Source organism: Rana temporaria, chromosome 3 (genome assembly GCF_905171775.1).
Source record: "Rana temporaria chromosome 3, aRanTem1.1, whole genome shotgun sequence".
In the NCBI taxonomy this organism is placed as follows: Eukaryota; Metazoa; Chordata; class Amphibia; order Anura; family Ranidae; genus Rana; species Rana temporaria.
The window spans coordinates 31,961,851-31,985,104 of NC_053491.1; the positions used below are offsets into that span (position 1 = coordinate 31,961,851).

Sequence of the window (23,254 nt, forward strand, 5' to 3'; positions counted from 1 at the left end):
TAACTGATTCTATGAATCATGCGCATAGATACAACCGGCCAGACTCAGAGAAACGACGGCGTATCTGGAGATACGCCGTCGTATCTCCTCTGAGAATCTGGCCCTATGTCTCCCAGCTGCCTCCAAATCTCCAACTTTTCTTGGGAGTTCAAGGAGGACATTACAAGGAGGAAAAACATGTGAAAACATGTGAAAGAAATGTAAAACTCTTCATATACATATTTTTATTATTATACAGGATTTATATAGCGCCAACAGTTTGAACAGCGCTTTACAACATCAGGGCAGACAGTACAGTTGCAATACAATTCAATGCAAGAGGAATCAGAGGGTCCTGCTCATTAAAGCTTACAATCTTAGAGGGAAGGTCAAGTGATACAAAAGATAATAACTGTGGGGGATGAGCTGATGGAGAAAATAAAAGTACAGTTATTAGGTGGGGGGCAGGATGGGCTTCTCTGATGAGAAGGGTTTTCAGGGCTCGTCTAAAAGAAGACAGGGTAGGAGAGAATCTGACAGATTGGGGTTGGGAATTCCATAAGATGGGAGTGGCTCTGGAAAAGTCCTGGAGGCGAGCATGGGAGGAAGGGGAGCTAGAGAGCAGGAGGTCTTGGGAGGAAGGAAAATAATGATTTAGGTGGTATTTTGAGACTAGGTTAGTGATGTAGCTGGGGGCCGAGTTGTGTATGGCTTGGTAAGTTGTTGTTAGTATTTTGAATTTAATTTGTTTGGTGAGTGGGAGCCAATGGAGGCATTGCAGTAGTTGAGTCGAGAGATGATCAGAGAGTAAATTAGAAGCTTTGTGGTTTCATTAGTTAGGAAGGGGCGTATTTTGGAGTTGAGTACATTTTTTTATGTTGCGTACATATGTTTCTTTTTGTATGCTTTGTCTACTGCAGCCAACGTCCTTGGCATTATACTAACTCTTCTGCTATATATTCACATTCCTTAGACCTTGATAAAAACTATCCCACCTATGTGTTACTTATTTGTACAATGGAAATAATGATGTGATACTTATACAAGCATGGTTATAAAAAAAAAACTGCTGTGTGCAGTATAACATGCAGAGTACAATATACACAGTGAATTGGTGTAGAGCAGGGGCCACAAAACATTCTAAATAAAGGGCCGGTTTACTGTCCTTCAGACTTTAGGGGACCGGAGTGGCCAGTGGACGTAGAACATGTCTCAGAATCAGAAAATTACCTAGTGCCTGTAGTCAGTAGAAGGAGGAAAGGTGTCCCATCAATGGTATTAGTGGGAGGACTAATGCCTAATTGTTTATATAAATGGGAGGATTAGGGTCCCATTGTTGGTGGCAGTAGAAGGAATGGTGCCACCTTGTTGGTGTGAGTGGGAGGAATAGTGTCCTGAGGGCCGCATAAAGGCAAGCAAAACGCCACATTCGGCCCATGGCTGCAGTTTGGAGACCACTGGTGTAGAGTATGGTTGTCCCGATACCGATACTAGTATCGGTATCAGGACCGATACAGAGCATTTGCATGAGTACTTGTACTTGCGCAAATGCTCCCGATGCTTTCCCCGATACTTTTTTTTTTCATGTAGAGTGGCCGGAGAGGAGTCAGTGTCTGGAGAAGGCAGGAGAGGGCGGGGGGAGTGCAAGCATAGTTTGGCTGTAGAGGGGACGGGCAGCACACGCTGGGGGGGTGTCGGGCCGGTCATCCCCTTCCGCGACTGAAGAGGACAGCGTGGACACAGCGGGCGGCATTGGCGGTGACAGGTAGGCAGTGGCACACAGGCTGAAGCCTCGCTTTGCGGGGGGGGGGGTCCGTCATCACACCCGGGACCCAGCCGCGGCTCTGACAAATCTCGGCTGTGACTGTCTCACAGTCACACAACCGAGCAGACCGCAGCCGCCTCCCCTTCCGCTGTGTATACTACAAGTGCTGTGCACGGCACGCTGATCATCTGAGCAGCCGAGGTGCACAGCATTACGGGTCTGAAGTGGGGGGATCTGTATTGTAGGAGGGGGGGTGTCTTTATTGTAGGGGGGGTGTCTATTGTAGGGGGGGTGTTGTCTTTATTGTAGGGGGGTGTTGTCTGTATTAGGGGGGTCTGTTTTGTAGGGGGGTCTGTATTGTAAGCGGGGGTGGTCTGTATTGTACGGGGAGGGGCATCTGCACTGTAGGGGAAGGGGGTCTGCACTGTAGGGGGGGTCTGTGTAACATGTCAGCGGCTGAACGTCCCTACACTCATCTTGGTACACCCTGCACTCCGCTGCAGTAAGCAGCAGCAGACATCTTGTTACACCCAGCCTGAACTATATGGGCTGGGTGTAACAAGATGTCTGATGCTGTTTGCTGCAGCAGAGTGCAGGGTGTACCAAGATGGGCGTTACAGCATTTTTTTTTTTTTTTTTATAAATTCAGTGTAATTTTTTGCAGCATTTCAGTGCCAGCCACCTGTCAGTGCAATTAGTGCCCACAAGTGCCACCTATCAGTGCAATTAGTGCCATCAGTGCCCACAAGTGCCACCTATCAGTGCAATTAGTGCCACCTATTAGTGTCCACAAGTGCCACCTATCCGTGCCCACAAGTGCCACCTATCAGTGCAATTAGTGCCATCTATCAGTGCCCACAAGTGCCACCTATCAGTGCAATTAGTGCCATCTATCAGTGCCCATAAGTGCCACCTATCAGTGCAATTAGTGCCATCTATCAGTGCCCACAAGTGCCACCTATCATTGCCAGCCACCTATTAGTGCCCATCAGCGCCAGTCACCAGTCAGTGCCCATAAGTGCCGCCTATCAGTGCCAGCCACCTGTCAGTGCCACCTATCAGTCCCCCATCTGTCAAACTGCCACATGACATTGAACAAAAAGTATCGGTATTCGGTATCGGCGAAAAAAAGTATCGGTACTTGTACTCAGTCTTAAAAAAGTGGTATCGTGACAACCCTAGTGTAGAGTATAGAAGGTACGGTACAATAAAATTGAAATGCTCGTAGCTATTGTTAACTTAACTTTGGCCACTCAAAGACACAAAGTAGGGGGCCGGTCCCACAAAGTGGAAGCCATCCAACTTGAGAAAACTGAATGAGCAAGAGAGATGGAGCACCAAACGATCAATTTAAAGGTTCATATACCTTTATTCTCAACATTGAAGTAACAATAAGTAGAAAGGCAGTATTCAGCATGTTTAGGAGGCCAAAGAATCCCCCTTCATTAGGGTTTTGGAGGCCAAAGAATCCCCCTTCATCAGGGTTTTTTGCTTAGTTGCTAAAATGCCTGCACGGACTGTAATACAATCTCAGGAAAGGAGTCACAGGGGCAGATCCACAAAGAAATTACGCCGGCGTATCTATTGATACACCGGCGTAATTTCAAAATTCCTGCGTCGTATCTTTGTTTTGAGTCCTCAAAACAAGATACGACGGCATCTCGGCTAGATCCGACAGGCGTACGTCTTCGTACGCCGTCGGATCCTATGCAATTTTTCGGCGGCCGCTAGGTGGCGTTTCCGTATGCAAATTAGCTATTTACGGCAATCCATGAACCGGCCGGCGGATCTTTTTCCGTTGTTTCCTTTCGGCTTTTTCCGGCGTATAGTTAAAGCTGCTATTATGAGGCGTACTCAATGTTAAGTATGGCCGTCCTTCCCGCGTACAATTTTGAATTTTTTGCGTCGTTTGCGTAAGTCATTTGCGAATAGGAATTTGCGTAGAATGACGTCACCGTCGCAAGCATTGGCTGGTTCCGGTTTAATTTCGAGCATGCGCACTGGGATACCCCCAGGGACGGCACATGCGCAGTTAAAAAAAGACGTTGTTTACGTCGGGTCACAAAGTATTTACATTAAAAACACGCCCCCATTACATCCATTTGAATTCAGCGCCCTTACGCCACGAGAGATACACTACGCCGCCATAATTTACGGCGCGGATTCTTTGTGGATTAAAAAAAAAAAAGATAAGTTGCGGCGGCGTAGTGTATCTTAGTTACGCTGCGCCCGGCGGAAAGGTACGTGGATCTGCCCCACAGTCTGGAGACAAAAAAATGAAAATGGTTCAGTGGCCCTGTATCGGTGGGGGCTTTTTGTGGGAGGATAGGTTGTTTGTTTCTATAAATTATGTCCTTCACAGTGTTTCAGTACACTGAATTTTTAGCAAATCCAGAAGATGTTACATCAGTGTTACATGATCTTCAACACATATGTTGGAAAAGGAATGATATACTGTATTGTGTAGAGGCATTCTGTTTTTTAATACTGAATATAATCTTGTAGGTATTTTTTATTGTGTAGTGTACAGATACAACTCCAGTAAACTTGACTCCATACGGTTTTCCATGATTCAATAGAAACAGGGCCTAAGTAAAGTAATGTTCTTTTTGGTCTTGTAATGGTGTTTTGAGAAATGGTTTGGTAGGTTTACTGGGACTTTGTAGATATCTAAAATTAGTCCTTTTTATTGAGTATTAGGCAATAGAACAGTAAAACAGAGAGTTACATAATATTACAAAATACGCATTGCACCATCAGTAGCGAAGGCAATAATAAATCAAGTAAGCATGTGGAATAAAGGGTTCTTCCATTTCGTAAGTCAAGTGACCACGTTTAGCTCATTCCTAGGTAGTGGAGTCGATTCCATGCTCCCGGCACCCCCAATGGGATCCAACTGTGCCACAGACCACACAACCGCTTGTTAACATTAACATTAATAGCCATAACAAGTTACATGTACCACCTATAGAAGCAAGTGAACCACCTGTCATTAGTCAATAGGATAATATGCTACCCATGCCTCCCAGCAGGAATTAAATCTGGACGTAGTTTGACTCCTTGTGGCAAAAAAAAATTCATACGTATATTGTGTTTTGACTCTTTATGACTTCGGACAGTGTAGGAGTCACTGTAGACTTCCATTTAGAGGTTATAGTTAGTTTTGCTGCAATTAAGATATGTGTGACTAGAGGCCTATATTTACTCGGAACGAAGTGCACCCCTATGTTAAGAATGGCCAACTGTGGCATGGGTAAGATAATGAGTCTTTGTTAATTAGGGAAAAATTAGTCCTTTTCTGGTTGGGCCATCTTTACAAATAGTGAGATGACAGGGTTTGGGTATGGTGGCATATTTGCAGATACACACAATGGCAGCCCTGGTTTGCCGACAGTTCCTGCCAAGCTGGCCAAGGGCACCCCGTTCTTCATGAGATAGGGTATGCACACACCTGCAAGGCTGAAACTCCACCATCTTGTTACTCACATTCTCCTAACCTGAGACCCATCTCCAGAAATAAAGGAATGTCCAGATGAGCAGACTTTTAATGATTTTACTGTAGTAATAAATAGTTAATGGTATTGTACATGTCACTCTCTCTTTCTGTAACACCACATTCAGAAGCACAGTACATTCAGCCTTTTCTCCCACTTTCTCCATGTAGGTCCCCTAAAAGTACTGTATAATCTCCCCCAGAGCCTCCAATGACCCACAAAGGGTACTGTCTCCCAGACTACAGGCTTACATAGCATATGATAGGGGTAGCCTGTTCCCATTTCTCCTTCTGCCCCATGACTCAGTGGCGGAACTACCAGGTTGCAAAGGTCACACTTGTGACTGGGCCCTAGCATTTCGCCACAGTGAGGGGGCCCCAAGATGTCATGAAGAGGGCTTGCAAGGACCATAGTAAAGGGCTTGCAATGGGAGTAAAGGGCCCCGGGGTCAGTGGCAAGGGCTCCAGGCTCGAAAGAAAGGGTCCCGGGACCAGAGGAAAGGGTCCCGGGACTGATAAAAAAGGGCCCCAGAACCAGTGGTAAGGCACCTGGGACCAGTGGCAAGGACCCCAGGACTAGTGGAAAAGGCCAAAAGACCAATGGAAAGGGTCCCAAGATCAGAGCAGGGAAGTAGGTTAATCTGTTTCTAATTCCAACATTGTCCTTAAATGAGAAGTATGGGATTCCTTTTTTGTTGTAATCATATTTACCTAGATGGATGCAGCATTGGTCCGATGCTGCATCTGTCGCTGGCTCTAACACTGAGAACCAAGCAATCAAACACTGCTGATTGCTCAGTTCTCACAGCACCGTGAGCAGAGAGCTGCTGAATATGAGTCATTGGCTCTCTGCTCTGCCCCCAACGCTCACTGGAGCGCTGCGCTCTGGACAGGGTGTGGGAGCAGCCAGCTCAGGCTCTCGGCTTCTCACTCAGAGGCAGAGCTGGGTGCCCGTCCAGGCATGTGTCCAGATCCCAATCATATGGTTGCAAACCTTCCCGGGCCTGGGCCGGCTCTGTGCCGTCAGTGGCTTCAGCCCACTGTCTGCTGAAAACGGGTCACAGGAGTGCAGAACGACCTGCACTGCTGTGATCTGAAGGAGAAGTACATCCAAATAAGCTTTGGCTGTACTTCTCCATTAAGGCAAGTTGAAATCAGAAATGTTTTACTGTTTTATATATTGAAAAAAGATGTATCAAAGTCGTGCTTTTTTGAAGGGGCGGGGGGGGGGGGTGTGTGATCATGAAGGCCCTTCATGGTTTCTTGCACCGCGGCCCTAAAGGCTCAAGTTACGCCACTGCTTAGACACCTTTCTCACCAGCTTTTCTGGTGGTACAGTACTCCACTGACCAGCACCCCCTAGAGGAGGGACCTCACTAAAAGGAGTTCTAACCCCTGCTTACACACACAAAAGGTATTCTTAGGAATGGAGTATCTTTCCTAAAGTTCAGAAAAAGGCAAGATTCTTTTACTCCTATCAACCACCTGCCCAATTTTGAATATAAAACACTGGGGTAGATTCAGGTAGGGGCGCGCACTGCTACGGCGGCGCAGCTTACCGTTTTTACGCTACGCCTCCGTAAATTACTGGAGCTACGCTTCATTCACGAAGCATTTGCTCCGTAATTTGCGGCGGCGTTTCGTAAAAGGGGCCGGCGTAAGCGCGCGTAATTTAAATGATCCCGTAGGGGGCGTGGATCATTTAAATTAGGCGCCGAACGTACTGCGCATGCTCCGTCGGGAAAATTTCCCGACGTGCATTGCGGTAAATGACGTCGCAAGGACGTCATTTGCTTCGACGTGAACGTAAATGGCGTCCAGCGCCATTCACGATCCACTTACGCAAACAACGTAAATTTCGAAAATCGTGACGCGGGAAAGACGGCTATACTTACCATTGGCTGCGCCTCCTAATAGCAGGAGCAGCCTTACGACGAAAGCCAACGAACGCAAACGACGTAAAACACGACCGCCGGGCGCGCGTACGTTTGTGAATCGGCGTGAGTATGCAATTTGCATACTCTACGCTGACAACTACGGGAACGCCACCTAGTGGCCAGCGTCAGAATGCAGCCTAAAATACGACGGCATAAGAGCCTTATGCTAGTCGTATCTTAGGCTACAGTCGGCGTATCGAGCTTTCTGAATACAGAAAGTTGATACGCCGGCGCTACTTAGCAATTACGCTGCGTATCTATGGATACGCAGGCGTAATTTTTAGCTGAATCTACCCCATTGACTCCAGTGCTAAATCATATTAAGTTAAAGGCTGTTTGGAATTGCTTGTGTTAACATGAGTTGTTTCCTGAATTCAATGTCGTATTTTGCTTCCAGTTATGTTCCGTCGAGGCCATAGCATATGTTAATTTAAATTCACCACTCATTTGAAAGGTGGATAATTACTAAAATTTGTATTCTATAGAAGATGCCCAATTGTCACCTTGTGCTGGTTTGAATACTCTTTTCCGTCTTTGTATTCTCATAATATAACTTACTCAATCTATTACTGGGAAACAAGTTGACTGTTTCCATTATGTCACACAACACAATGGCGTTCCAGCACTCCTTTCACCAAGTGCTGAATTATTTCAGAATACACATTCCAATGATACGAGGTGAAATGATGTACATAATGTACATATTCTATTGCCCATTTCCGCAACAGAAATATAATCAGTGCTTTCTGTAGAGCAAGCCGCCGATGGCTCTGAGATCCACAAGGAACACCTGCATGTAGTAAACACTGAGAGATGTGTAAAGAAATGGATTTTTGAACAGGCAATATGAAATCGATTGCTTGAAGTTATAAAAAGGAATCATCTGAAAAACATTTAATCATTTCTTTTTTTTCCCAGAAAATGGCGCTGCAGGTCCCATAACGTAAATATAATGTGTCTATTTTCTTCTCGTGACAGAGCTCCGCGGAGAAAGATGTAACCCTGAATATCCTCAGCGTATTAAGTGAATTGCTGTCTGCTGGTAAGTGACCATATTGCATTAGTGTTTTATTGCAGGTGATGTTCTTGGAAATGATAGGGCTGTAAAACGACATTGCTTTCTCTGTGAACGACTACACCAAGTATTCTATGGATAATGAGACCAATACATGTGTTTTTCCATCCTAACATAAAAGATGTACTCTGACTGAGGGCCATGGAGAGGAAAAGGATAGGGTACGGATAATGGAGCTTACCCTACAGGGCATTTCAACCACAGTTCAACCATAGCACAAAAAGGCTGTTAAATATCGCATTGAATGTGGAATTTATTCACATGGTATTGCTTCTTTACTTTTAGTATAATTTTCATTTTTTTTTTTATTTAGTTTTGGATAGAGTGGAGAGAAGCTTCCAGAGAACAGAGTAGGAGGCGGTGACACTTAAAGTGTTACTAATCGCAGTAATATGAAAATAGTTAATCCAACACCCCCCCCCCCCCCCAGTGCCCACAGCTTATAAATCTTCTTCTTACATTAAAATACTGCCACTATATACCTTTTGGATGATCTGTATACCACTGTTACATGATAACCTGTACAGTTTGTCCAGTGCTGAGAGTTCAGGTAGGAGGAGATTTCCTATGTGTGCCTGTATACACTCCTACATGTGTGATGTCAGTAGCATGTGACCTGGCGAGCTTTGAGAACAAGTAGATGTGCTCTCCAGCATAAAAGACACAACTGAGCATGTGCAGGTCGGCTACCCTGCTTGTGTTAGCTGACCTTCCCCAGATACAGTGTAGGAGGGAAGGGGGAAGGATCTGTGCATACAGGATAAAACAGCCTTTTTACACAATGCAGAGGATTAACCCCTTAAGTTCCACAGTGTATAGAGTATAACAGGCATGCTGTGCTGCAAATACAGACTGATTTTACTGTTGTGGGTTTAGTAACACTTTAGGTTATGTACAGTATATTTAACTTCTCTCAGCCAATCCCTGGGAGGGACACCCAGAAGGTGGCTGATGGAGAGGATAAATGTCCAGCAGGCTTAATCAGAGTGTTCTTGTCCTGGGACTGCTGTCCCTGGGATGCAGCCTGTGTGCTTGGGAGAACTGATGTTGGGCCTCAGTAGGTGCTTGGCTCAAGGTCTACTGAGGCCCAACAAAGCACAGGATGGACTGTGGGTATGTAAAATAAAACAGTCCTAGTTATATTGAGACAACGAATGTTAAGGGTATAGAAGAATTGACTTTCTAGGCACCAATCATAAAAATACAAAATACATTTATTGACACAAAACCCAAAAGGGTGTTGGACAAGACAAGAAAAAAACACAGTACAATAAAGTAAGCATTAAAAAGAAAAGAAAGAAAAACCACAGAACACCTGCGGTGACAACAAATGATTCCAATAATGATCGAAAACAGGTCATCAAATCTCACAAAAGATGTACATGACTATAATAAATGGTAATACGAAAGTTAGCTCGATATGTTTCGCGGAGACCGCTTCTTCGGGAGTTAGTAGTGTTTCTAAGAAAAAACAGATGAATTATTGGTTTAAAAATATAACAATACATGAAATAAAAACAGAGATATATTTTTTTGTGTATGAAGATTTGATATCGCGTGCACCATAAATCAGAACAGGACATGCGAGTAAAACAGAGGACCACCAAAGCCGTCAACAAACAAGGAAAGTATGCATAAGGCCCAGGGAGAAGAGATGTGGGGACACACCCGGAAAGATGACATTAGAACAGTATAGTGTTTGGTAGACACAGTACACGGATGTTGATTGATTGAAACATTCAATCCACTAGAATAATACATCCATAAGAAAAAAGTTGATCAACAGGGAAGTGTGCGCTGATGGGCCTTGTACACACGACCGAACATGTCCGCTGAAACTGGTCCATCGGACCAGTTTCCGCGGATATGTTCGGTCGTGTGTAGGGCCGACAAGACAATTTTCCGGCCTAGCGGAGAGGTTTCCAGCGGACAAAAGTTTCTTAGCATGCTAAGAAACTTGTCTGCTGGAAGCCTGTCCGTCCGACATGTTCGCTGGTTAGTACACCTAACCAGCGGATCGAAATCTCCCGCATGCGCCAAATGGATTCGACGCATGCGTGGAAGCATTTTACTTCCTGGTTTGCGGACGTGGCGGCATCTCAACGTCACCGCTTGTCCGCGGGGATTTCGGTTTGATGGTGTGTACAGCCATAAGACGGAAATCTCCCATCAGACATGTCCGATGAAAACGGTCCGCAGACCGTTTTCATCGGACATGTTCGATCGTCTGTACGAGGCCATAGAGGTATATTCAGACCACCACCAAAAAGTAAGCCTATATGCAGACATCTGCATACATATACGTTAGGGTGGGACAGATAAACTAAATATGCCTACCGTAAACAGTAATGCATTATATTTGAAGGTACATGGTTTTAAAAAAATAGTCAAAATTGGTAGTACAATAGGGCTTCCAAAAATGCCTCAATAGTGTTCAAAGGTGAATGTCTCTGTCATAAACAAAAATGAACAAGGAAGAAAGGGGGATAAGGGACGGGGGGGGGGGGGGGCGGAAAAAGGGGGGGGGGGAGGGAGAGGGGGGTGGGTTTAGGGTAGGGATGGGAAAAGAAAAGGTTTTGGTAATAATAATAAATGATTAGTGAGATCTAAAATCCAATAGGGATAAATAAAAAGTGATGACAATTATTTATATATAAAAAAAACGTATAACAGCCCCTGCCTATCTGACAGTCACTGAGTGGAGAGAGATGGCAAGGCAGGCTGGATACATCAAGATGGTTCTAAAACCATCTCAAGTGAAAAAGTTGTAACGTTAAACTTAAAAGGTAAACCTGAATATAGTATAACCAGGCGAATTGACGAAGGGCTTGTGTCATTGATGTGATATCTATTGGAAATGATCAGAGAAACATTTGCTAAGTATGTTACAGACAGTAGTGAATAAGACAGACAGTGCACGAGACCTTAAAAAAGTACATACCACCAAGAGAGCCATAGCGAACACTCCAGTAGAGAAGTCCTTGGGTAAAATTATTATCTAACAGCAGGGCTGCACAGAAAAGCCTTAGGCCCCGTACTCACGAGGAGACATGTCCGATGAAAACGGTCCGCGGACCGTTTTCATCGGACATGTCTCCTGGGAGCTTTTGGTCTGATGTATGTACACACCATCAGACCAAAATCCCAGCAGACAGAGAACGTGGTGACGTAGAAGACACCGACGTTCTCAAACACGGAAGTGCAATGCTTCCATGCATGCGTCGAATCAATTTGACGCATGCGCGGGATTTCGGGACGCTGGTTACACGTCATAACCAGCGGACATGTCTGATTAGGTGTACTAACCATCGGACATGTCCGATGGACATGTTTCCAGCGGACAAGTTTTTTAGCTTGCTAAGAAACTTTTGTCCGCTGAAAACCTGTCCGCTAGGCCGTACACACGGTCGGACATGTCCGCGGAAACTGGTCTGCGGACCAGTTTCAGCGGACATGTTCGACCGTGTGTACGCGGCCTCAAATGTGTGTCCCTGATTATGTGTGCGACTTCCACATCACGTGACCCAGCCAAAACACAGACGCTCGCCTCCCCCCACACAGCCAGCTGTCCATAGGACGTCAGTGACAGACGTACCAGAGAGGTCAGCTCAGCGGGAATGAGCGCCTATTGGAGGAAAATAATGCAACCAGCTCCACCTAGAGGCACCAGTGCAAATGCCGACGAACAGCAAGCAGTAGGAAGAAAAAGGCTGGAAATGACAAAAAGGAAGGAGGTGGTCACAAAAAAAACACTCCCAACCGCAGAGCACAATAAATACCATGCTCTGCGGTTACCTGGCCGCACATCCCCATCCACAGTGCCCAAAAGCGCAAACAGTCCAAATGACGGCAAAAAGTGTGTACCCCAATCAACTCGCATGTACTGGGCAGTAAAAGGTAATAATACCACAGCCTATGCAAAGAGTACTTTAACATAGTAGCAGCATAGAGAAAATTAATATAATACATAGAAGATTTTAAAAATAAATCACAATCATAGAAAACGTTATGTGGTATACATATGACAAACAATTAAGTTATATACAGTTTTATGCAAACAAGTACGGCGGGGGAGCGGGGGGGGGGGGAGAAAAAATGCTCGGGACTGGTCACATAGAGACCAAGATTAGCTAGCCATCCCTTTTCACCCCAGAAAAGGCTGCATCTAGAAGATTCTACCTAGAATGTATCCTCCTAATACTTTTTGTTGAAGTTTTTGGAGTATCTCACTCCTTCTTCCCTCTCCCCGTTTGAATTCTGCAATAAGTCTACCAAAAAGACATCCCATAGACTGAGCCTGCATTCATTGGTGTGCTCAGAATTGTGCCTGGTTAGGTAGCCTCTGTACTATTATGGGAGAACTCGTCTATTTCTAGCAGTTTTTTTAAGCCAATACAGATTTTTTGAATAGAGTTGTTGATCTCTATTTTTGTTTGAGAATCATTACCCAAAAATAATTGAAAATGTTTTGGATCAACTTTACAGTAAAACAGCTTTTCTGATTTGAGTCCTTGGTGACAAAAGGTGAGATCTTGCACCATTTTGGCCACTGAGGGATCATCCCTGTAAGCACAGGCTAGTGCAGTCTTTCTCAACTTTTTTTCAGACAAGGCAACCTTTTAAAATTATGGACAAGCTCAAGGCACCCTTTAAAAATTCAAAAACTGTTGGTAATTATGGTAAATCCACCCACACTTAAATCACCACCACTGCGCCTCAGGATAGAAAATTCTACCTAGGTAGAGCTGTCACTTTAAATACGGTAATATAAAATGTAAACAGTATTATCAAAAAAATGAAAAGTAAGAAAAAATTGTGGCGCTTGAATCACACAGATGCAATTAAAACTAAATGCTCATTACAGCAAAAATGTATGTGAAAAATAAATGATATAATATCACCCAGTGACAAGTGTAAATAAATGATAACAAATGATGATAATAATAACAAAAGTCCATAAAATAATCCGGTGAAATTTGTTCAGTGTAGTATCTTCCTATTCATCCACCACACCAGTGTGCAAGTGACTGCACTCCCTTCAGAAAACGCACTCACCAAATCCCAATGCCTTACACTCTCGTGCTTGGCTCAGACGCTTTAAACCACACAGAAAGGGTTAAAGAATATTCAATATCCAACCGTGTATATAGGGGATGTCTCCACATGTAAAAAATAAAGGTGCTCCAATAGTGTGATAACGTAAATACCAGTTTAATAAAAACACATAAAATCTTCGACCAATACACTCTCATTTCTAAAATTCAAAGCCAGCAAAAAATACCACAGCAAATATTCCATATAGTTAAATAGTGGTGTATTGTGGTCACGGCGGACCCGAGGTGTGCAGATGCTGTCTCACTCTCACCCACTCATCGGTATCAAATCTTGGTGTCGGATCTCCACTTCCTGGTTCGGCGTATCGCGTCAAATGTCAGTGATGATGATTGCAGTACAGCTACGCCCCGACATGTTTTGTCATATAGACTTAATCATTATCCGATGATTAAGCCTATATGACGAAACATGTCAGCCACAAATTTTTCTTACTTTTTATTTTTTCAAGGGTTCAAATACTGTTTTCCCTTTAAAAATGATGGACAGTCTTGAGGCATCCCATTCAAAAATTTAAAAATGATTTGAATAGTTTTAAATAATGCAGCAACATCCACAGATGGGACATCTATCATTAGAGGTGATTTATTCTCCCAAAGCATACACTTTTGCAAACTGGTACTGACTAGTATTCCAATGTTTCTCTTCTACCTCAGTTTTTCCCCATCGCTCAGCTAATGTGATCTCAGTGCTGAAGGAGAGGGGCAGGGTAGGGTCAAGCAAGGTAGCTATGCAGGCAACTGACATCCTCCATATCAACTGATGATGCCATTGGTCATTAGGATGCCAACAGCTAAAAGCTTGTAATGGTGCACAATGAAAACCTATGGCTTTGTGTAATTAAAAGGCAGGCTTCATCCACACACTGGCTTGTATACAATTTTTGGGCAATTTTTAGGCATTTTGCCAGGGCACCCCTGAAGAAACCTCAAGGCACCCCAGGGTGCCTGGGCATCCTGGTTTTAAAAGGCTGGGCTAGTGTGACCTAGCCCTTACTGGGTGCTTCTAATGCTGTAACTGCCCCTTGACTACTGATTCCCTACGAAACTGCTCATGGGGCCATTGGTAGACTGCTAACCTATAAAAATGAAGCACTATGAGTACTGACTACAGATCAATAAAAATTAAATATTGTCTTGTGTTTTTAAATTATTGTTAAATACTGTAGGGAGGCTGTTTCAGGTTTGAAAAAGAAAAAGAAAAAATAATTTACTGAATATAATCAAGGACTTTTCTGCTATCTTCCCACCAAAGGAACACATCGCCGGATTCACTACATGATCTCCAAGGGAGGAAGCGAGGCCTTACTTCAAACCCTGGTAAACCTAGCAAGATCAGAATCCATTGACTACAGCCTCCTTTTACCCCTTCTCCGCTTGATGGTCAAGGTAGGCCAGAGAGGTACTGTATCTGTAGGATTCTTCATTTTTGGTCATCAAAGTATGAGCCTAATTTCCTTTTAAAAGCAATCATGTTATAAAGAAATTGCCAGAAATTACTGCTGATTTGTACAAACAGCAACACGTTTACCTAGTGTAATTATTCCTTAATAATTTGTTTTTGGCACATTAACAGGTCAATAAAATTATAAAATGGAGACAGAAGGTGGATTTTTATGTTATGCATATACAGGTGAAAAGGATCATCTTGTTTTCGGGTTTAATTGAAAAAGAGGTCACTCAGAATGGTAATTAAAGTGACTATCTCGATATGTTTCGCTGCCCAGGGCTTCTTCAGGGGGTGTTTTTTTATACAAATACAGAAGACACAAATATGTAGCACTGCATAGAACAGAACATAATTAGAAACATGGCAATTACTTTTTGGTATGTATATGCATAACACAATAAATTGTGTGCGGGAATTGATACTGCAATTTATTGTGTTATGCTTATACATACCAAAAAGTAATTGCCATGTTTCTAATTATGTTATGTTCTATGCAGTGCTACATCTTTGTATCTTCTGTCTTTGTATAAAGAACATCCCCTGAGGAAGCCCTGGGCGGCGAAACATGTCGGGATAGTCACTTTAATTACCATGCTGAGTAACCACTTTTTCAATTAAACCTAAAGACAAGATCGTACTTTGCACCTGTACATTCTAAGCATAATAGATTTTTTAATTCTGTACTGTATGTACCAATAACATGTATTTTTATGGTTGAACTGGATGGACTTGTGTCTTTTTTCAGCCTGACTAACTATGTAACTATGTATTTTTATAAATCCTAGTATTCACTAGTATTCTCTTTGCTGGCACCCCTACAAATCCCCTTAAAATCCCCCTTCTGTCTCTATTTATCAGGGATGTTGTGGCCCTTTTTCCTTTGTCATCTACCCATATTCCCACTTTCTCAAAATGATAAAATGTTATTTTTGTCTCTGTAGCCTATGCTAGCATATTATACAACATTTTTGAATAGAGAGAGTTTTAATTTGTCTGCAGATCTTGAAAACATTAATATAAAAGTATCAATTAAAACTGCAGCCAGGCAATGGCCAATGAGATATTTACTTATTCTTAACAAAAAGGTAAATGAGTTTTTCGAAAAACAAACCCTTACTGACCTCTGTTGCTGCAGGAACTTGCTTTTAGTCATTGGTGCAAATATATTCTCAATTCTATCCAAAATGAAAGGAACAAGTCTTGCTTTTAGTCATTGATGCAAATATACAGCATATAATGTATATAGTTCTGAAACACTGACATTTGTTATTATTTTAGATGGACGTTTTGGAGAAAAGGCCCAGAAATTGGAAGCTATTGATGTAACCCTGAGTCTGATAAGAAAAAATCTGTCCAAGTCTTCTCACCTGACTCCATGTCTCTGCACTGTGCAAGTATATGCTTCTAATGGTGGGTATTTACTTACAATAAGTACAATAAAACTGCCAGTGGTTTCTTTTTCATAATTGTACTTGGTGTACTTTGAAAGATTCAACCAGGCAGCTGGTGGACTGAATTTCCATCAATGTCTCATCTCTCTGGATGCTCCAGTAATGAGACATTCCTGATTTTCCATCTCTCTTCCCCGCTTGTCTTCCTCAATATTGTTAACCTCCCTAGAAAATTGATACTCCCTTATGATGATCACTTCTAGTAGGAAACGTGAGACTTCAGGTTTAGATATCACTAGACATGTGCACACTGAAATATTTTGTTTCGGAATTTCGTTTTCGTCCGAAAAATAAATTTATTTAGTTACTCCCGAAATTCGTTTTTCGTTAAAAAAATGCATTCGTCCGAAAATCCAAATTAAGGTCGAATCTGTCATTGAAGGCTTATGGTGTCTGTCGAATGTTCTAAGAAGAAAAAAAAGAAAAAAAAAAGAAGATTCGACAGAATAAAAAAATAAAATACAATTTTGACTCTTCATGTCTCTCTATGTCGAATCTTCATGTCTCTCTATGTCGAATCTTTTCTCTCTATGTCGAATCTTTTCTCTCTATGTCGAATCTTTTCTTTCTATGTCAAATCTTTTCTCTCTATGTCGAATCTTTTCTCTCTATGTCAAATCTTTTCTCTCTATGTCGAATCTTCTTCATGTCTCTATAATGTAGAATCTTTTCTCTCTATGTCAAATCTTTTCTCTTTATGTAGAATAATATTGGACTAATAGAGTTAAGGTTAGGCACAATTAAGGTTGAATCGGTCATTGAAGGCTCATGGTGTCTGTCGAATGTTCTAAGAAGAATAAAAGAAAAAAAAAGAAGATTCAAGAGAATTAAATTAATCTTCATATCTCTCTATGTCAAATCTTTTCTCTCTATGTCGAATCTTTATGTCTCTCTATGTCGAATCTTTATGTCTCTCTATGTCAAATCTTTTTTCTCTATGTCGACTCTTCTTCATGTCTCTATAATGTCAAATCTTTTCTCTCTATGTCGAATCTTTTCTCTTTATGTAGAATAATATTGGTCTAATAGAGTTAAGGTTAGGCACATTCGACCACAAAGAAAACGAAAACAAAGCATTTGTTTATGTTGGATCTTTCGGTTTCCGTCTTCTGTGCTTTCATTATCGTTTGTTAAAACGATAACGAAAATACCTGAATTCGGACGAAAATGCATTCAGACGAAAACAAATGGACATGTCTAGATATCACACCATTCACAAAATAAACATAAGTAGCTGGTACATACGGTAACTATACAAATAACTTTGTGGAATCCATCAAAAAATATAACAGCTAAAAAGGTTTTGGATCAGTTAATTCAGGGATAATTATTTGCAACATTACCCCTGTAGGAGCTGCTGGTTAGTATTGGGTCTGCACTCTGCCTGTCAACCCTGGAAATTTGGCTCAAACCCTCCCCTGGCACACCTGGATAATAACTTGATTGTGGGACCCACTAGCAATAGAGAACCACAGTAATACCATACAGTACTATACCAGTATATGTGTAAAGGAAAACTGTTACCTTGTTGCTGGTTTCCTGCTCCACACATACAACAGACAAAGTCTCACACAAGAGATAGCTTAACCAAGGATGAGTAGTTTACTTGGTGAAGAAACTAAAACAAGGTTATACAGATAACATTTGACTTCAAACAGGGCCCTGTAAGAGTCAATGATATAGAGTTCTATAACCGTCTCAGAATTAAGCTATACAAAAAGGTCCTGGTAACACAACCTGGGGTCGGACCTGAGTAAGTACACAGTGGAGCAATCCCCCAATGCAAAGATACCAGCAATGGGGTACCTCTCCTCCAGGTCTCACTCAACTCCCTAAAATAGCAAACAACTATATAAATGAATACAGACAGTTATACTGTATCAGATGTAAGGGATTGTATGCTCTTTGGCTCCCTCCAATGGACAGTTCCACCGACAGCTGTGTCAGCTTCAACAACCAATAGAAGTAATGATTGTTCCTTCAAGTTCAGGGTGATCTTCTGCTAGCTTTAGTTGGTGCACTTTATTATTTTGTAATCCAACAAGAGATATAAAGAAAGAACAAACACTTAAAGTATGTAGTGTGAGGGCAATAAAGGCGCTGATCCTCCCAAAGCGAAATGCCTCTCCGGGGTGCAATGTGTCCCTACTTGTGACACGGCAACTTCCAGAACGTGTAAGTGAGACTATGGGAATCACCTTCCTACAACACAGTTATTTATATTGGTGGGCAGGTGCCCTCTCACCAAATGAGGCCTCGCCTCGCCGGTATGATCCGTCTGGACTCTCCTGACTCTCAGTCTCTCCTCAGCTTCTGGTCCCTGGTCCTCCACACAGCTGCTCACAAGGTGCCGGTGGATAGGCTACTCCGGATGCTGTGGAGCGTGGGTTGGTTCCTCTCCCAGGTCCAATCAGCAAAGCTGTGGTAAGGATCCCCTCGGCAGGCGATCCGATCTCCGCAAATTTAGGCCCAGGCTTCTCCGACCTAAAGTCACTTAATGAAGGCCTGTTGCCTGTTGAGAGATGGCATCCCAAGAGACTGGAACAAAGCGTTCCCTCGGGGGGTAATTTACTAAACCTGGAGAGTGCAAAATCTGGTGCAGCTCTGCGTAGAAACCAATTAGCTTCCAGTTTTTATTGTCAATACTTAATAGAACAAGCTGAAGTTAGAAGTTGATTGGTTACCATACATACCTGAACCAGATTTTGAGTGCTCCAATCATAGTAAATCTCCCCCACGTTTTTCAAATAAAAATTCAATGTATAACATAAGATTCACAGAGCACTACAGGTTAGTCAAGCCCTTTTTACTAAAATAGGTGGAAGGGACCGACAGCACCACTTCTCTGGTGTAGTATGTCAATGTAAGCCTTTATTAAAAAAATATAAAAAGATCCTACTCACAAAGGTAGATGTATCGGCCCCCTTCTCCTGCCTCTGCAACCGGACCAATTAGAAAGCGCAGTGCACTTTGTGCATGCACAGGAGTGAACCGGCTGTGAAGGCTTAAGGCTTCACTGCCGGGTTCCCTTAACAGGAATAGCTGCTGCACCTGACAGACGATCCGAAGAGCAGCTGTTGTGCCAAGATCGCAAGCTCCCTGGACAGGTAAGTGCCCATATATTAAAAGTCAGCAGCTGCAGTATTTGTTACATTTTTCGTGGGGAGGCTGGACCTCCTCTTCAAAATGTGTTCTGTTGCGACCTAGATCCTCTAGCAGTGTCATTGGTGTGGTGGACCCTTTTGGCACTGGGACATTACCAGCAGGGAGAGTAAACCCCACCCATTGTCACAGGGAAGGGGAGGTATGGGGGGGAGCTTGAAGCATGTTACACATTATACCTTAAACACGGGTGTAACATAACACATGCTGCAATGGTTAACTTATTCTTTAAGGCTCACTTGCCCTGCTGCCACATATGTGTTATGGTGGTGGGAAGAGGTAAAATACAATAAAGCAAACTCAAAGCGGTGTTTTGCCTGGGGGAATTTTTTTTTAAAAGTCAGCAGCTACAAATATTGTAGCTGCTGACTTTTAATACATGGACACTTACCTGTCCAGGGAGCCTGCGATGTCGGCACACCAGCCAATTTTTGAATTGGCTCTTGGGTGCTGCCACCACCATTGGCTTCACAGCTGATTCCCTACTGCGCATGTGCAAAGCACGCTGCACTTTCTTACTGGCCCGGCGGCGGAGGAAGGAGGAGGGGCCGAACTTGCGAGGGATGGTGCCATGGCGCAGTCTCCCAGAAGTGGGGACGGGTACCTGTCAAAAACAGGTACCCGTTCCCCCCTCCCCCCTGAAAGGTACCAAATGTGGCACCGGATAGGGGGGAGGAAGCAGATCAGTGGAGCTTACACTTTTGGGTGGAACTCTGTTTTAAGATAGCTTTGTCTCAACCTCAGAACAAGCAGTCAAATAGGGAACAATTAAAATGCATTAGTTGCCTCTTTGCCTTATTAACATTTGTATGTCAATTTTAGCTTGAGTTATTGAGTTCTGTTGACAACATGTTTTTTCATCAGAGGGTTAAATATATAAACATATAAAAATGAGGCTAAAGCTCCACCTTCTGACTCAAAAAATGAATACAAAATATTAATATGTAATTAACTTGGTTTTGACAGGTACCCGCTTCCATTGCGCTGCGGCAATCTAAGCCGGAAGTCCCCCCCCCCCCCCACCTTCATTCCCCACAGCCTCTAGGTTCAAGAAAACTGCAGGACTATTCACAAAGCACAATTAATTGTTTTCTGCCATTTACCTTCCTTAAAATAATCTCATAGTACAATATTTGTAGCTGCTGACTTTAAATGTTTGATGGGAAGCCTGGAGCTCCTCTTTAACAAAAGACACATATTTCCTTTTTTTTTATCATAATAAGGAAAAAATATATTTTTAAAGTCATTACACATTCCCATTAAGCCAGGCTTTGCTGTGAAGCTGGCAAGCAATACTGTATATATTACAGCGACATTATACCAATCTCTATAAAGTGCTACTGGAATGGACAAGTGTTGAACGATTCCACCAGCAGAACACTGTCTAGGCCAGGGATCGTCAAACTACGGCCCTCCAGCTGTTGCGGAACTACAAGTTCCATGAGGCATTGTAAAACTCTAACATTCACAGACATAACCTAGGCATGATGGGAATTGTAGTTCCTGAACAACTGGAGGGCCATAGTTTGAGGACCCCTGGTCTAGGCAGACAATATGTGAAGAGGTCAACAGGAACATTTACTGAATGATCAATGATGTTTGTCAGCTGTTTGTGTCACTTTGCCAAACCGACGATGATGCCTTTTGGCACATGTGTGTCACTTAAAAGAGTCTGAGTGTTTCCCAGCCATCTTAATTAATTGTTTTCTGCCATTTACCTTCCTTAAAATAAGCTCATGCTAGATTTCCAAATGGTACTATCGGCAAACTTATTTGGCCGTCACCTGTCAGATGATGAGATATGCTGTGCACCAATGCTCTCTGTGGTTTATGTTTGTCAAAGGGACTTTTGGATCCTTCCAAGTCAAAACTAGGAAGAGGATTCATTGTAGATCCAGGAACGCAATTAACCACTTGCTTACTGGGCACATATACCCCCCCTCCTGCCCAGGCGAAATTTCAGCTTCCGGCACTGCGTCGCTTTAACTGACATTTGCACGTCGTGCGACGTGGCTCCCGAACAAAACTGACGTCCTTTTTTCCCCACAAATAGAGCTTTCTCCGTAAATTGCGTGTGCGCTCTTTAAAATTGCCCTGCGTAAGGCCGCCTAATGTAAATGATCCCGTAGGGGGCGGGAATCATTTAAATTAGGCGCGCGTAGAGCGCATGCTCCGTCGCGAAACTTTCCCGACGTGCATTGCGGCAAATGACGTCGCAAGGACGTCATTTGCTTCAAAGTGAACGTGAATGGCGTCCAGCGCCATTCACGAATCACTTACGCAAACGATGTGAAATTCAAATTTAATGACGGGGGAACGGCGTGTATACTTTAGCATTGGCTGCCCCTACTATTAGAAGGGGCAGCCTTACGCTAAAGACGCCGTACGGAAACTCCGTAACTTGCGTAAGCAGGGCCCGCGCAACATTGTGAATCGGTGTTAGTATGCAATTTGCACACTATACACTGAGCACAATGGGAGCGCCCCCTAGCGGTCATCGCAAGAATGCAGCCTAAAATCTGCGTGGCATAAGAGCCTTATGCCACACAGATTTTAGGCTGCAGTCGGCGTTACGATGTTCCTGAATCAGGAGCATTCGTAACGCCGGAGCAAGTCAGCAATTGGGCTGCGTAACCTATGGTTACACAGGCGCAATTGCTTCTTGAATCTGGGCCAATATTTTTTACTTTTTGCTATAATAAATATCCCAATTTTTTAAAAATATATATATATTTTTTCTCAGTTTAGGCCGATACGTATTCTTCTACGTATTTTTGTTAAAAAAAAAAAAAAAAAACTACTGGTTTGCGCAAAAGTTATAGCGCCTACAAAATAGGGGACAGAATTATGATTTTTTTATTATTTTTTTTTTACTAGTAATGGCGGCGATCTGCGATTTTTATTGGGACTGCAACATTAAGGCGGACACATCGGACACTTTTGACACATTTTTGGGACCATTCACATTTATACAGCGACCAGTGCTATAAATATGCACTAATTACTGTATAAATGTGAATGGATGGTGATCTTATGCGCTGGTCAAAGTGAATAGGATGAATATACTAATAAGTGTGAATAAGTAAATGCAGCTCAATCTAAAGTGGAAACAACTCACTGTGTAGGATATAAATACAAGGATGTGATGAGCGCAAATAAATTAAATATAATATACTAAACTAATTAGAGAGTGATGAAATGCTGTATAGATAAATATAAAAAAAAATAATAATAAAAATATTGATATAAATGGTGATAAAGGTGCTGAATAATCAAATAATGATGCCAGCGAATCAAAATAATCACAATGAATCAAAAATTGTAAACAAAATAAATGCTGTAGCAAGCATGTAATGTGCTGAATAGGCAATCCTGCCTAATCTGTGCTGATGTGTATAAATGTGACTGGAAGGGAAGGGGTTAACACTAGGGGGCAAGGAAGGGGTTAAATGTGTACCCTGCATAGTGTTTCTAACTGTGGGGGAAGGGGACTGACTGGGGGAAGTGACCGATCTGTGTCCCTATGTACAAGGGACACAGCATCAGTCTCCTCTCCCTGACAGGACGTGGATCTGTGTGTTTACACACACAGATCCACGTCCTTGTCTGTGTATCCGCCGATCACGGGCACCTGGCGGACATCGTGGCCGCCAGGCACGCGCATCGGCACCCCCCAGTGGCTGGAGGAGTGGAGGACGTCCATAGACGTCCTCCCGGCAATTGAGAGCCACCTTGTGGCCGTCTTTTGTCAATTGCCGGGATGTAAAAAAAATATATTAGCTAAACCCACAAGTGCTTTTTTTTTACTGCATTATGTCTTTATCTTGGCTT

General features: G+C 43.0%; 1 protein-coding gene across 1 annotated transcript in view; it reads left to right on the forward strand.

The window, feature by feature from the left end:
- Positions 1-23,254, forward strand: part of AGBL1 (AGBL carboxypeptidase 1) — an 863,343-nt gene that overhangs the window by 89,241 nt on the left and 750,848 nt on the right. The window contains exons 2-4 of the mRNA XM_040341533.1: positions 8,153-8,216; positions 14,616-14,762; positions 16,089-16,220. Of these exons, the coding sequence (XP_040197467.1) occupies positions 8,153-8,216; positions 14,616-14,762; positions 16,089-16,220 (343 nt within the window). The remainder of the gene's footprint in view (positions 1-8,152; positions 8,217-14,615; positions 14,763-16,088; positions 16,221-23,254) is intronic.